At 50.4% G+C, this 15,386-nt stretch overlaps 3 protein-coding genes across 3 annotated transcripts; 1 reads left to right on the forward strand and 2 right to left on the reverse strand.

The window, feature by feature from the left end:
* Positions 1 to 419: 419 nt before the first annotated feature.
* Positions 420 to 6,706, reverse strand: sidD (nonribosomal peptide synthase SidD; the record flags this gene model as incomplete). Its single annotated transcript, XM_057251341.1, has 2 exons — positions 420 to 6,224; positions 6,281 to 6,706. 2 exons carry the CDS (start codon positions 6,704 to 6,706, stop codon positions 420 to 422), a joined length of 6,231 nt encoding a protein of 2,076 aa, XP_057110666.1.
* Positions 6,707 to 8,663: 1,957 nt separating this feature from the next.
* sidJ (putative siderophore biosynthesis lipase/esterase) lies at positions 8,664 to 9,785 on the forward strand (the record flags this gene model as incomplete). The annotated part of the gene is made up of 2 exons (XM_057251342.1): positions 8,664 to 8,714; positions 8,784 to 9,785. The coding sequence occupies 2 exons, from the start codon at positions 8,664 to 8,666 to the stop codon at positions 9,783 to 9,785; spliced, it is 1,053 nt and encodes a 350-aa protein (XP_057110667.1).
* Positions 9,786 to 10,375: 590 nt separating this feature from the next.
* On the reverse strand, positions 10,376 to 14,023 carry N7479_003646 (uncharacterized protein; the record flags this gene model as incomplete). The annotated part of the gene is made up of 1 exon (XM_057251343.1): positions 10,376 to 14,023. The coding sequence occupies one exon, from the start codon at positions 14,021 to 14,023 to the stop codon at positions 10,376 to 10,378; it is 3,648 nt and encodes a 1,215-aa protein (XP_057110668.1).
* Between the last annotated feature and the right edge of the window lie 1,363 nt (positions 14,024 to 15,386).

Below are 15,386 nucleotides of genomic sequence, written 5' to 3' on the forward strand. Positions count from 1 at the left end.
CAATTTCTATTCCATTATAATAGTGTGCTTATGCGATTCTATGGCTTTAGCTTGTACAGAAGTAAATGTTTTTTTAACATTAGTAGTAGAAACGCCTGGGATCTTTTAGAATTCAAAATATGAATAACATTAGAACCCGATATAAACATTAAGAATCATAAATCCAGGAGTTGAGAGTATTCGTAAGAGGATCTTAGTCCTTCAGTTCTGTTCAGACAATATGCATAGGTGCCTTGTTTGTCAGGTTTTGAAAGTTAGCTAACTAGCTGCTGTTTGTTCAACTACAGGGAATCAGATCCTGCTGATCTCCTCTCCTCTCCATCAAGTTCTGTAGACGGGACATGGAATATCACTAGAAATAATAACAAAAACAACATTTGCATTCTATCTGCTTCACAAAAAAAAATCATATATCATATTCAGGCATCAAGCACCAGGGGATCAGAGCGACAACCCGACAACTCCTGAACAGCAGCAGCCAACTCATCAAGAGTGGCATCCACGAACGTCGCGTCCCTTTCACTTCCAACAAATCCAACATGCATCTTCCCACCGCGCACAAACGAGACAGCCTTCAAGGGGTAAGCGGCATCGCCATGTGGGTTTGAAATATCAACCTTGCAAGAAGATCCAGCGAATGGCATATCATCGAAATCGTCCCAGTCCTGGTGATGGACAATCGAGTCAAAGGACCGTGCTTCCGGAGACCACTGCGCGCACTGCTTGGAGATCTTCTCGAATCCGAGGAAATCGTGCGCGGCAGACTCAGCGCTCTGGTTCTGCACAAAGCGCAACAGATCCATAGCCGTCCACTGCGACTCGAACTTCACTCTGACAGGAGTGAGTTGGTAGCATGGACCCATGACGTTCTCCACGTTTGCTAGATCGATCGTTCGGCCTGAGGTTACTGTACCGAATGTCACATCGGGTTTGCCCAGACGACGGGCGAGTACCAGTGCCCATGCTGCAGTGAGAATGTTTGCCGTCGTGATCTCCGGGATGAGCTGGAATTCTTCAACCGCCTTCTCGTGGAAGATAGCTTTGTCTGTGGGCTGGACTGAGGCTCCGTCGAGGATAGACAGTGTCGAGTCTTTGAGCAGATTGCCCCAGTAGTTGACTGCCTGGGTTTGAAGGCTTCCATCGGAAACTCGTGCCATGTATGAGGCGAATGGCTCAAAGTCCACAACCTTGCCTCCGGCGTATAGAGTCTCCAAGTCTTGAAGCAGTCTGGGGAGAGAGACACCATCATACTGGGCATGTGAAAGACCTAGGACGAGGCAGTGTTTTCCGTCAGTGCCTTGGACGTGGAAGATCTTTAGGAATGGCGATCCAAGCTCGTAGTTAGATTCAATATCTGCGGTGCAGAGCTCGGTGACGTATTTTTCAATCTCCTTGTCAGCCTGGTGCATGACCACGGGGACAGGTGCGTCTTGGAGGACAACTTGAAGGAAGGAGGATTCATGCTCGATGAACACGGTCCGCAGAATTTCGTGGGTCTTGACGAGGTCATTGCAGGCGCGTAGCAATTGCTCGCCATTGATGTTCTGGTCGAAGTACAGCATGGTGTATTGGATGGAAGTGCGTGGCGCTCCAATGGTTGCTCTGATGTCGAGTGCTTGCGAATCTGTGACCGGAGACACATCCACGATGGGCCAGCCTGGGTTGGCAAGCTTGGGCCGGACAGTTGAGGCCAAGAACATCTTGACGTCTAGATTGCTCAGAGCAGAGAAGGGTTTGTATACCTGAGCATTTTCCTTCACTTGGTCTACCTTCAACACCTTGGCTGCATCGCCAAGACGCATGTGCTGGAAGATATCGGCGACTGACAAGCTGTGTCCCTGTGTGCGGAGACTTGAGACCAATTTCATTGCCAGGACAGAGTCACCTCCAAGGCGGAAGAAGTTATCGTCAACGTCAATCTGCTCCGGGGTCAATCGAAGGATCTTCGCCCAAGCGGATTGCAGGATCTTCTCTGTTGGCGATACCTTGGTCTGCGCCAAGCCCTTCGTCCATGCCTCTTTGAAGCCCCCACGAAGCTGTTCGAGAATGCTTTGAGGAATCTTCGAGGCCAATTTGTTGAGTGACGAATGATCGAGTTGCTCCAGTCCAGCTGGCAACTTATCAATCACAATGTATGCAGAGGGGGCCATGTAGGATGGCAGTGAGTCTCGGATGAATTTGTCAAGCTTCTTCAATGACACAGCAAGTGTGACGGAAATAGTGTCACAGATAGTCGTATCATCGCCAACCATCCGGTAATTCGCTTGCATCACTCGTACACTGTCTTCCTCAGAAGGTTGGTTCTCGATGAAGACAGCCAGCTCTTGCTCTGTCGCTTTCTGGGTGCCTTCTCTAAACGGCTGGAACACAGATGCAGCAGCGCGAGTTCCTGATGGGAGGTGTACTGCAAAATGTGACTCAAGGTCTGCAATATCAACTGCATGTCCTTGAAGGGGTACGACATTCTCCTTGCGGCCAACAAATACCAGACTTCCATCATCGCGAAGCTGAACCATGTCACCTGTAGGCTGCACCTTTCCTAATCGGCCAGCGCATTCAGAGCTTCCGTTCGAAAGCCAGGCAGGTGACTCGACCGTTTCTCCAGAGAGGCAAGCTCCTTCAAGCCAGAGCTCGCCAACACTGCCGATGGGCGACAACAAATCCGGGTTGCGAGCATTACACACCCAAGGAACCACAACACGGGGATAGACTGATCCTTGTTTGGTGCTCGCATGGGCGCGAAGGTTGCCAGATGTTTCGTCCACGGAAAGAGGAGGAGCCTGGTTCCATTGCCAGATTTGGTTCAATTCTGCCTCGGGAAGACAAGAGATCTCATCAACGCGCTTGCTGAGACCCTTGGACAATTGCACGCAAGCGGTTTCCAATTGCGCAAGGATCCGCTGCATCTGCGAACCCTCGATCAGGCTGCTGTCGAAACTGGCGCAAACTCTGAGACCACCCTTGCGGATTCCAAAGGCTACCATGAGCGGGTACGGGTTGAAATGAAGCGCCTCACGGACAACATCTCCAAGCTCAAATCCAAGGTCGCTGCCCACATACTCAGGGTCGGGTTGGATAACCAGTCCGGTGCCGGCTTCGCATGCATACTGCGCGTCTTGGCTGACCTTTCTGATGTTCTGCATTCCCATGTGTTGGTAGGGTGTACGGGCCAAGATGGTTTGCTGTACCATCTGCAAGTACGATTCGACTGAGCTGGTACGGCGGACCTGGATGCGGATGGGGATTGTTGCGATCAGTGGGCCGACAATGCTTTCCACGCCTGGCAGCGAAATATCACGACCAGTAAGTGTTTCACCAAACACGACATCGTCGCTTCCGGTGTATTGGGATGCAACGAGGGCCCATGCACCGCGGATCAATGTAGCCATCGTGAAAGGTGATCCGGCACCTGTCTCAAGGGAAATCTGATGCTCGATCATGCCATTAGGAGTTGGCATAAAGTCGCGAGAGGGAAGGCGGGGGAACTGAGGCCCAACAGCGCCTTTCAACTCCCGTCGCCAGAAGTCATGCATAGCAGTCTCGTCTGTATCGCGTACGTACTTGACAAAGTTCCGCATCTGTGTCTGGATCTCGACAGACTGGTTCTGCAAAGCCTCGCTAACTTGCTTGAGAACGATTGGCTCTGACCATCCGTCGTAGAGAACGTGGTGGACAGTCCAGATCATATACCGCTTGTCGTCATTTGCATTACTGACGAGGCCGTATCGGGCCAGACTTTGTCCAAGGTTCATCCTTTCACTGCGGTCATTCTCGAGATATTGTTCCAGGTCGGTGGAGTACCTCCAGGAGACGCCTTCCTTCACAACAATTTGCTGAAGACCCGGGTCTTGGAGCGGTGCCAGACGAGATCGCAGGATAGGGCTTGCTGCAACGACATCTTCCCAAGCCTTCTTCCAAGCATCCAGGTTGATATGTGACGGAATACATGCGACTCTCTGAGCAATGTACGCCTTGGTCGATTTGAGCGAGAAGGTGAACAATGACTCCTGCGTGGGTGTGCAAAGGTAGATATCTTGCACATCTTCTTGTTCTACTCCACAAGCTTGTGCTGCTTCAAGGCGGGCGCTCTCGACAGATTGGGAGATCAAAGAGAATGCCGGGATCTCCTCCTGTGCTTGAGAGCTGCAAGGCTGAACGACGGTAGCCATCGCCGAGAGGGTAGGGTTTCCGAAAGTGCTGATGACGGAAAGATCGAGGTCTTGCGCTCTGCAGACAGACACGAGTCTCATTGCTGCCAAGGAATCACCACCCAGCGCAAAGAAGTTGTCATCGGGGCGAATGGCTTCTGCGTCAAGTTTGAGTGTCTCAGCCCAGGCCTGTCGCAGGCTTTTTTCAACCTCATTGAGTTCCCGAGAAGCGGTGCTTGCGGCTCCTTGGTCCAGCTGGCGCAAATCAACTGTTGCACCAAAGGCTCGGAGTTGTTTGCGATCAGTCTTGCCTGAAATCAACACTGGCATAAGATTAACCGGGATATATGTAGTCGGCACCATGTATCGTGGCAAAGTTTTTGCCACGTCAGCATTGGCCTTTGTCAATATGCTGCTCAACTCGCTTGAGATGTCGTCCAAGGCAAGCTCGGCCTGTCCATGACCCTTTGGTTGGAAGGCAACGAACGCGACGAGCATAGGCTGGCCTCCATAATCCTTGGGCTTAATCACCTCAGCAATGACATTAGCTTCTGAGGGCAGAACAGCCTTTAGCTGACTCTCAATTTCGCCCAATTCGACACGCTGTCCGCGCAGCTTGACTTGAGTATCCTTTCGTCCAACGAAAACGATCCCGCCAAGACCGTCGGGGTCGTATCTTCCGAGATCACCAGTCTTGTAGAGACGGCCTTGACGGCCAGCATAGCCTTTGTGGCCTGCGACCAACCAAGGTGGATCATTAATGAAAGCAGCAGCAGTCTTCTCGGGGTCATTCAGGTAGCCCTGTCCGACAATCGGGCCCTCGACGAGCAACTCGCCTACCGCGCCGACTGGTACAAGCTCGTTGTGATCATTCGGGTTAGCAATCCACATTGCTGCGCCATTGCCTGGGCCAATGGAAAGGTAATCTCGGCCAGTAGCAGCGCTGGCGTTGACTGTGCATCCAATAGTGCATTCGCAGGGACCGTAACCAATGATGATTCTGGTTTCTTTGCCCCAGTTGTTAGCGTCTCTTGCTGAGACTGCTTCACCTCCGAGACCGAGACCGCTAAGGGATGCGATGACATCCGCGTCCAGAATTCGGCCCACTGAGGGGGTCAGACCTGCATAGTTAATTCGCATTTTGCGGATAACTTCGTTGATATCATTCAGTCGATCCTCGTCAGAGGGAATGCAAAGACAGCCACCGTTTCCAAGTGTTAAAAGCATACTGTCGATACTGACATCGAAGGCGTAGGATGCAAAATCAAGAACTCTGGACTCTGGCGTGTATCCAACAGCCTTTGCTCGAGGGATGGCACTGCTCGTGTAGGTTTCATGAGAAATCTTCACTCCCTTCGGTGTGCCCGTGCTGCCAGAGGTGAAGATGATGTACATAAGGGCGGAGGATGGTACAGCGGGTAAATCGGAGATTGATAAGGAATTTGATGAATTTGTGAAAGCATCTTCTTCAACAACAAAGTGATTTCCAGTTGGCATGATTGTCAGTGACAGCTCATACTGCTGACGGGACGAAACCATGGACTTTGCGCCGACCTGTACTCCCATGTTTTGAAGACGGGCAAGCGGAAGAGTCGGGTCCATGAGTGCAAGAGTTGCACCTGCTTTCATCACTCCGAGAACCGCTACGATCGTCCACCTAGACTTCTCAAAGCACACGGGGACGACATCGTGCAGCTCAACACCCATTTCTTTGAGCGAGAACGCCACGAAAGTGGACCACTGGTCGATTTGGCTATATGTCAGGGTGCCATCCCAGGAATCAATGGCTACTTTGTCTGGGTATTCGCGAGCTCTTTCGGCGACCATATCTTGCATGCAAAAGTTGTATGTGGGAGGCAATTCGTGGTTCCACCCCCATATATCGTTCAGGTCGCTTTCAGTCGGGCGAAGGCACTGTTCAACAGTCGCTTCGGGATTTGTGAGGCATACTTTGATAGTGTCGGCAAGTGCCTCGACATGGTGGTTCACTGTGTACGGCAGCATGTTGTCGGTGTGCCACAATGGGCGGACCTCGAAGTGGGTATTATTGTAGCGAACTTCAAGGTGAAGTATACCCTTTTCGATTACAGTTAGTTATGGCTGACTGGCTATGATTTTAACCTTCCACTTACTTCGTCTTTGGCTTCTTCAGATGTTCGCGAAAGAGAGCTGGTGCTCAAAACGAGTGATGCGGGACTCGACGCTCCCGTGGTGATATTCCGAGAGATCGCAGTCGCAACCTCTCCCACATTACTTTGCAATCCTTTCATTACTTCATTCATCAATAGTTTGTTCACTGACTGGGGCTCAACGCCATTTTCGGAATTTTTGTAGGACCAGTCGTATGATATTTGGCTGTCTTCCCGGCTGCGCAACAGCACCATGAGCCAGGACAACAGCACAATCTCTTCCTTCATACCGGTCGGAGTGACAGCTTGTTCAGAGACAAGATCCGCGATTTTGAATGAGCTAAAGTCGCCATTTGCATCTGCTGGCGCTTTATCAATTCCATTTGGCGCATTGGCAGCATAGACATCTTCGAGAGGTATGAAGCCCATTCTGACGGCAGACCAGCACAGCTGGTCTTAGTTCCCTCGAGTTGATGTGAGGAAGGAATTGGAACTCGACTATTAAATCTGGAGCCTTTGCGCGGGTCGATTTGACGGAAGTGTGTCACTATATAGGTAACCTAGCCACGGTTCCGTTGCATCATGCTCCACCTCAAGGCTTGAAAAGTTCCGAAGTATCCTGACTGTACCCTGCAAGTATTTTGCATATCATCACCGAGATCGGCTATTGCGGGGTGGGATGTGGATTATTCGACACACACACCCGTTCTGGAAGGCAACATGATACCAAGCCGAAGCATGTGGCCGTTGGGTTTCATCTTTCCTGAGCCATTTTGGATCCATACGTGTATGTGATTACAGATCTCACAGCGATATACATACAATACTGTATGATACAAAAGGTATCCACAGGCTCCACATGAGAGAAAAGAAAGGGAAAAACGTGAAATAAAAAGAAATGCTACGCTAAGGCTGCTTCAATGGACGAAGACCCTAGTTTAGTTAGACTATCGCTCATCACTAAGATGGAAATTGAAGAAGGCAGTGTGAATATGATCGACCTATTCTGAAACACATCATGGCTAACTCCAATCTGAAAAGGCATTGTTCTCCGAGGTTTCGGAGGCCAATCGCTCAGGGGACCCATGATTGTGCCTCTCAAGCGGAAAAGCCCGATGGATGATGAAAGCGAGGAATGAGGGATGCGATAGTCTGTCATTCCGAGACCCACTTTTTAAGATCCCACGCACACGCATGTGTCATGTATGTACGGAGTACGGAGTATGTTGTACACTTTTCGCAATGTACAGTATACAATATAGGAGAGAGATCTGAATACAACTATGCAGAATAAATAATAAGTAATAATGTATCCGCTTGGACCCTGGCGGAACACGCGATAACAATATAAAAAAACATCAAAGGAAAAGGCCTCACTCTAGCGCGCACGTTCCATAATTGATTTCTTGGCTCGCTTGTAAAAAGCTTTAGATGAATTCCAAACGCCACAAAACGCCTACCCACTCGTCTGACAAGGGCAATGTTGCATACAGAAAACGGAGTACAAAACTTGGTCTCGGTTTGTTCAATCCCTGGCCTCTAATCACAGTGCATCAAACGAGATAGGACACAGCACCTCTTCAGGTAAAGATACTCGAGCATGAAGTCGGGTAAGGCTGACTGTTGAGTGACCAAGGATTTCTAAGCATCTCAGAAAAGTCTTGTATTGAGATGCAGGTGTTGACGAATTTCCTTTAGCCCGCACGTTGGGTAGAATTTTCACAGCGGGGGCAATCTAATCAGATTCTTCTGCTTCCAGCCAATCAATCTAATCAGATCCGTTGATCTTACCTGTAACGGCTAGTACCGACTAGCCTGCATGTGTACCACAGCTTTAGTCTCAATGGTGGAGTTTTATCGTCCAAGCTTCGTGTAATTATTACTAGGCAAAACAATGGACTGATAGTGGTATTTACCGTTCAAGTGAAATACATCCAGATGTATTCAATAACATACTTGGTATTCCATGATACACCGTATTACCTAAACGGGTATACTGAAATACCCGGTTCAAGATATCCATATAATTTCCTCAAAAAATCAGTCTTTTCCACCCCCTCCGTACTTTGTACCCTTTGACCTTGGCGCTGAAAAATCCCATGAATGTGAGACTTGTTACCTAATATTTCGGCTTGCCTCGGTTTAATCAGATTGATAAGATGGCATGAAACAGTGAACCCATTGGATCGAACTCTTTGGTTCAAACTAACCGACATAGGTAAATTGTCCACATGCCCACATTCCGTCATGGCAGAAAGACACATAGCCGATCTCGGCAAATTGTTAGATTAAAGAAAACATCCTATCCCAGAGACCCTCTCTAGCTCCTAGAAAGTTTTCCCACTTCAATTGACAGATACACTACCCCCACCACACACACACCAACATGTCTAAGTTCTGGCCTAAGGGAGGTCTTCCCGGTATTCTGCACCACTACGTACGTTTCTGCCCCGCTATCAATAAAACACTGCAATTGCAACTAACAATTGATCGCGCAAACTTGTAGACCGAGACCCTCGTCACATTCGAATATGCCTCCAGCAAAGTCCGCCAACCGCACAGTATCCTCTTCGTAGGAGGACTCGGCGACGGCCTCGCGACAACCTCCTACATGGCCGATCTGGCGCGCGCACTACAGCACACAGAATGGTCCCTCTTCACACTAAACCTCACATCCTCCTACCAATCCTGGGGTCTTGGACATCTCGACCGCGACACGAACGAGATCGCCCAATGTCTGGAATACATCAGAAGCTACAAGGCCGATAAATTCGGCGGTGGCAAGATCGCCCTGATGGGTCATTCCACGGGCAGCCAGTGCGTCCTGCACTACCTGTCCCAATCGAACCCGCACACAAAAATCCCCGCCTTCGACGCCGGTATCGAACACATCACGCGGCCCGTGCTGGACGGCGCGATCATGCAAGCGCCTGTTTCTGATCGCGAGGCCATCTTCTGCGTCTTGAAGGGCGGAATTGGTGAAACGACGCCTGAGAAGGCTCGTGCTGTATATGATGAGATGGAGGCGCTGGCGCTGGCGGCTGTTGCTGAAGGCAAGCCCCATGATACCATGCTGCCCCTCTCATTGACTTCGATGATTTATCCTGCCAATACCCCAATTAGCTGTCGGAGATTCTTGAGTCTTGTTAGTCCTGAGAGTCCCCAGACACCTCAGGAGGATGATTTGTTCAGCTCGGATCTGAGCGATGAACACTTCAGAACCACCTTTGGTATGATTCAGGAGCGGGGACTGTTGAATCATAAGCTCATGGTCTTGATCTCTGGGAAGGATCAGTCGATTCCTGATTGGGTTGATATGAACAAGATTCTGGCTAGGTGGCAGAAAGCTACTGATCATGATGGCAAATATCAGATCTGGGATGAAAAGTACACTGGCATTATTCCCAATGCTTCTCATGCTTTGAGTAACGATGACCAAGCTGAGCCGCGGAAGTTCCTTGTTGAGAGGGTCTTGGGATACCTCAAGACGGTCGTGGAGAAACCTTGAACGAATTAGAACGAAAAATAACTCTAGATTAAATGAAGCAATTCAATACTATGAATTCCGCATTCCTTTTTAACGGTGTTGAATACAAGGTGGATAAATTCCGAATCGTTGATCTTCGAGGTCGGCTATAACCAGTCTCCAGTTAGGCATGATTACGTCGGCAATATACCACACCCTGTACCATGATAGGTCCTCGAAGCGGGTTTATTTGGGAGTATGAAGATATTTCAAGTAGTCTACAGGAAACAAAACAGTTGTATGGCGAGTGGTGTATCCATTGAAATTGACAAAATAGAGTACATACGTGTAAGACGAAAATCCAGCTCAAAAGATGTTTGTAACAAAAAAAGAAAAGATCGAAAAGATCGAAAGTAGACATGAGACGCTCAAATGCACCGAGTGGTATCTAGTCGTCAATAGTAGAAATGATAAGAGAATTCAGAGAAGAGAAGAAAAGGCCCGGAAAGGGGGTGTGTGAGGAGTGGCAGAGAGAGTGAGAGTAGGTGTAGGTAAATGAAACAGTAAAGGAATAAGGAAAGCCAAGGTCAAGGCAAGGTGGATATATAAAGAGCTGGATGGGAAGTTGTGTTTTAGAACATGCCTCCATTGATGGGGATAGCAGGAGGCGGGTACTGAGGAACAGCTGGCGGAGTGCCAGTCATGGATCCCTGGCGCGAACGCCCGGTCAGGTTACCGCCCTCGCTTGAAGTCGTTTTGCGGAGACGGTTTCGGGAGCGTGGGCGTTTTTCGTCATCTATGAAGCCACTTTGTTCTGGGAAGAAGCTTTGTTCATCCATGGCGCTCGGAACGGGAGAAGTGACCCGCGACGAGTCGCTCTTGTCGCTCTTGAAGGCACTCAAGATGGTTTGGGTGGCAGTTCCGCGGCGACGGCGGGGGTTCATAGGTGGCAGTGGAGGTGCGGTGGTGGGTGAAGGCAGCGAGGATCCAGGTGGGAGGCCGACGAGAGGGACATCTGATGTAGATGAGACAAAGGTAGGCTCGGAGATCTGCTTCTTGTTCACAGGGCGCTTCAGGAGAGAGCCTTGTCCCAGACCACGTTGGGGAATCGGTGAGCTGCTGGATGCAGAGGCCAGGGATGTAGATGAGCCATATGACGGCATTTCATTCAGTGGAGGGGTGGCATTGGCAGAGTAGGCCGGGGCGGCGGGTGGGGGTCGGGGCGAAGCACCGATGATCGAGGAGGTGTTTGTCTGCGAGAACTGGAATGGCCGTTCGTATTGGAAGCTTGGTGTACCGGATCGGCTGGTACTGCGGTGTCTGCCCGAAGCGACAGAAGGAGTGCGGTCGAAGTTCGCAGGGTCAGAAATTTCTGCTGATGGGCGACTGGATGTAGGGCGCGAGGCAGGCATGGGAGGCTCATAGCCCTCAGGAGCAACAAGCTTCCCATGTGCAATGCTTGAACCCTCGTCCACAGTTTCAAGGTCATCCCGTTCGCGAAGTCTGGTTCGACTCTTGGACCGGCCTGATGCATCCGAGCCGGCACGATCTCTCTGGTCTCGGAAAGGCGAGTGGCCACGGCTGCGGCTGGACTCACGGGAGTCCTCGTAGCTGTTGTCGCGGCTGACAGATGGCATACGAGACCTGAGCGAGCGCTCTGATCCAATATGGGGAGAGCTAGAGTTGGAATGGCGGCCGAAGCTGAAAGAGGGCCGCTCCTCCTCAGGCAACGAATCATCTGAAGGAAGAGCAGGCGTAGACGAATTGCCACCGACATAACCGAACAACTTCTTCTGATCCGGCTTTGCGCTAGCCTGTTTGCTAGTCTTTTGCTTCAACATGGCAAATGCGTTACCAGCCCGGGACAAGTCCGGAGTTGACCGGCCTGGGGTGGGGCTGCTGGATCGGCTTTCGTTCTCAGCGACACTTCGTAGCTTCTCCTGCACCTTCCTACGCCTCTCCGCCAGCTCAATGGCAAACTCCTCTCGCTCCTTTTGGGTCTCAGTACTCCCATGACGGCGATGATGAAGCTCTAATTCCTCCCTCCAGGACGAGCCATTCGACACAGAAGCTGTATCTGGAATAGTTCCAGGTGCGGATGACTCTTCGCTGTTTCGAGGGCCAGTGCCTTCTGCAGAATGTCTAGAAGGAGATCGCGAGGTCGAGGTTCCCGGGCGGGTTGTCGACGGTGGCCGACTCGCTTCGCGGGGTTCTGCTATTGCGGGAAGAAAGGCCGGTGGCTGGGGGATTGAGCCCTTGGCCTCATTCTGAGGGGGATAGCTATCATTCTGTGGCCGCAAGAAACGAGGTGAAGGAGGAGGGAAGATGGAAGATCTGTCACTTTCCTGGCGCAGGTGAGATCTAACCATCCCCCCCATTCCACTAAGGCCTTGGTCCGGTTGCAGAGTTGGCGAGTCAGGTCTCTTCGGCGTGTTGTCGCTGATTTCGGGAAAGGAAGTTGTGAAATCAAGGCCATTCTCGTCAATGGGTCTAAGATCGCCTAGTTCGGAATATCTCACTTCAGGCAGCGTTTCGAGGTGATCTGTCGTGGGATTTGATGGCTTATTGGATGCTACGTTGGAGTTTTGAAGCGGCGGGCCATACTCGGTGGCCAGCGAAGTCGCTGAAAGTTCGTGCGAAGGAGGGGTTTCTCCTTCGTCGCCAGACTCGCTAGGAGTTGAGTTGGCATAGAAAGTTCTCACTCCAGGTCTAAAGGGAGAAGCCTCAACACTAGATACACCAGAATGATCGATGCCGCGGTGCGCATCACTACTATAGTGAGACGAGGCGGACTCTGCTCGGGAACGATAGCTGGACTTCGATAGTCCCCGGGCACGGCCCGCAGGGTCTGCAGGTAAAGGTCGGCGCGGGGGTGATGCACGGCGCGGGAGCGGGGTCTCTCGTTCCTGGTGCATTTGAAGTTGACGGCGGGAGAATGCCTGTTCGTCGAAACCAGTGACAGGCCGGTTGAACAAGCCCATAGCGGTAGCCTTTCCATGATCTTCTGGGTGAAGTGACGCAGCCAACAGCGAGGAAACCTCGTCGTTCTCGCTTGTGGGCGGGCTCAGGGGAGGAGCCCCAACCGTTGGTGCTGTGGGCGAAAGACGGTCTTTGAACGCGGGTTCTCCAGACCTGCGGGTCTTCGGTGACGTTGCGGATGAAGGAGGGCTAGTCGGTTGTAAGTCAGAGGCCGGCTCAACAATTGCAAGATTTTGCAGGCGGTCTCGTAGGTTAGTGGCACTTTTGGAGTAGTTGCGGTTCAAAGAGGGGAGGTCTTGAGTGCCGGCACGCTGGCGACTCAGACTCTCCAGGCGGTTCAAGGTCGAGGTCTGCTGGTTCTGCGCAGCCTGGGTTAATCCTTGCCCATAGAGACGACGGTTGCGGATTGAACCATTGCGTGGGTTAGACATAGGACCAACTCGAGGGGCTTCAGCATGAGTTTCCGGGAACGGATAACCGGCCACAGGAGATTGGGACGTGTTGAACGGTGACTCATCGGCCGAGGCGGCCCCATTTGATGTTGGAACTGTTGACAGAGGCCCAGATGCGGTGGAGGAGTATGTGGCCCGGCTGTTAGATGAGGCGGTTGAGGCAGCGTATCCAGATTCCCGGGCAGCCTCTGCCGTTCGTTCTTCCTTCTCCTTGAGGCGCAACCGCTGAAAGGCAGATAGGTTCAGGTCGTGTTCATAGATCGGCTTTCCCATGCCTCGGCGACCAGCCTCTGACGTATCGTTGGTTGTTCCCACTGGCGATCTGACCGGGATCTTGTAAACCTTTTGGCGACCTCCAAACAGATTATTGCCCTCAGCGCGACGGGCTCTACTCATCATACTGCCCCCCTGGGATCGGTCATCATCCGTACCATAACCATCTCCACCGGAAGCGAAAGAACCAGTGCGGTCGAGTGCAAGAGAGGGCCGGTTACCGTCATTGGAGCAAACTTCATCAATATCTGCCAGCGTGCCTGGGTTGTGGCCGAACAAATTGAGTCGCGAAGCGCGTTTAGGAAACAAAACACTATCATCACTGGCCTTTCCTAGCATTGATTGTGGGTCGTCCTGTTCCTTCAGCATGCTAAATCGAGCGGACAACTTGGGCATTAGTAGACTGGTACGGAAGTTGTCTGTCGAGGGCAGTGCAGCTGATAGGTCGAAATCTAGTTTGGGTTCGGGTGCCTCCTTCTTCTTCGGCTTGAGACTGAATGCTGATCCTGATGAGATACCCTCTTGATCCTCCACGACCTCCTTCCCCTTCTTGTGTTTGCGGAATCGATTCATCATGGATGGTAGATTTGAGGCGCTCAGGGGCCACCTCGTAATAGGAAAGGAATGAATGCGATTGTGTAATTTTTTTTAAGATTGACTTGAATGTCGATAAATTCAGCGAGTGTGTAGTAATTGCGTTAACAGTCGATTGATCAGTGTCCGATTTAGGCTCAATGCCTTTAACGTGACTCACTGGATTTCCTTATCCAGAGAATGAAATGAGCGGCATGACCTTGAGGTGCAACAACAAGTGTAGATTGAAGTCAGGGAGAGGGATGTCTCCTGAAGATAAGAGGCGCAAGGAATGCCAAGTTCACGTTGTGTACCGTGAATGGCCCGGATTGAAGGCCAATCAAAGTATTTAGCGGGGAGAGACAGGTCACAGTATGAGATAAATAAGAGAAATCAATATGCTACAGAGTCGGTCGAGAAGGAAATAGGTCAAAAAAAGAGTGATTGGAGAAATTGACGCGAAGAATGCGATGGGAGGGGAGATTTGGAATGGATCCAGAACTGTAACTCTCTCTCCCTCTCTCCAAGGCTCTCTTAGCGGCATACCATACCAAGGGAAAAAAAAATTGTAAAAAAAAAAGGGATCTAGATGATCGTCTCAAATTGGTGTCCACCGGGTCGATCAATATTGAATCCCTTTTACTGTTCTTTATTTTATATAAAAACTTCTTATATATCAGCTGCTCATTATATTAATATAACATACCTAGTACAGAGTACCTAGTATAGATGTATATATATGTGTTTCTGTTGATGTATACTCCGTACTGTTACATTATTATGTCCATGAGGCAAAGGGGGCTTCCCGAGGCTACATCCATGGTCCAAGGCATGTATGGTATGGTAAGGCTACTTAACCTGAGAGTTTAAATTTCTCTATGAAGAAAGTATCCATTTAATAAAATTACTGTAATCCATTTCACCCCTTGGGTAAAATAAAATAAAATGGTTTAAGGATCACATCCCCCCTCTCCTCCCTCTCTACTCGCTTCCCGTAGGTGGAACCTGGGGCTGAGCGCCACTCTAATGACTGCGGGATAGGTCGGACATGTCAATGAGCCCAATTCCCTTCGAGACAATGCAATTTGGTGACATGTGAGCTGTTTTCTCAGATGAAACCGGGGTACTCCGTAATGAAGCAAAGGGGCGGGAAAAAAAGAAAACACTCATTTGTTACGGTAGCTCCGGGGGACACAGGAAACACCAAGATCGTCTATTACTTCCTTCCACAGATCGGAACAAGATTTGGTGGTGTCCACGGTAGTAGTTCATCTAATCTCTCATATCAGAATCAAGCAGTACAACCTTGGAAAGTAGGGTCACACATAATATAGCCCAGTGGGCTCCTTGCTTCATAGTAAGCTGC

This window comes from Penicillium vulpinum (genome assembly GCF_028829585.1).
Source record: "Penicillium vulpinum strain IBT 29486 chromosome Unknown utg000002l_segment0_segment0, whole genome shotgun sequence".
NCBI lineage: Eukaryota > Fungi > Ascomycota > Eurotiomycetes > Eurotiales > Aspergillaceae > Penicillium > Penicillium vulpinum.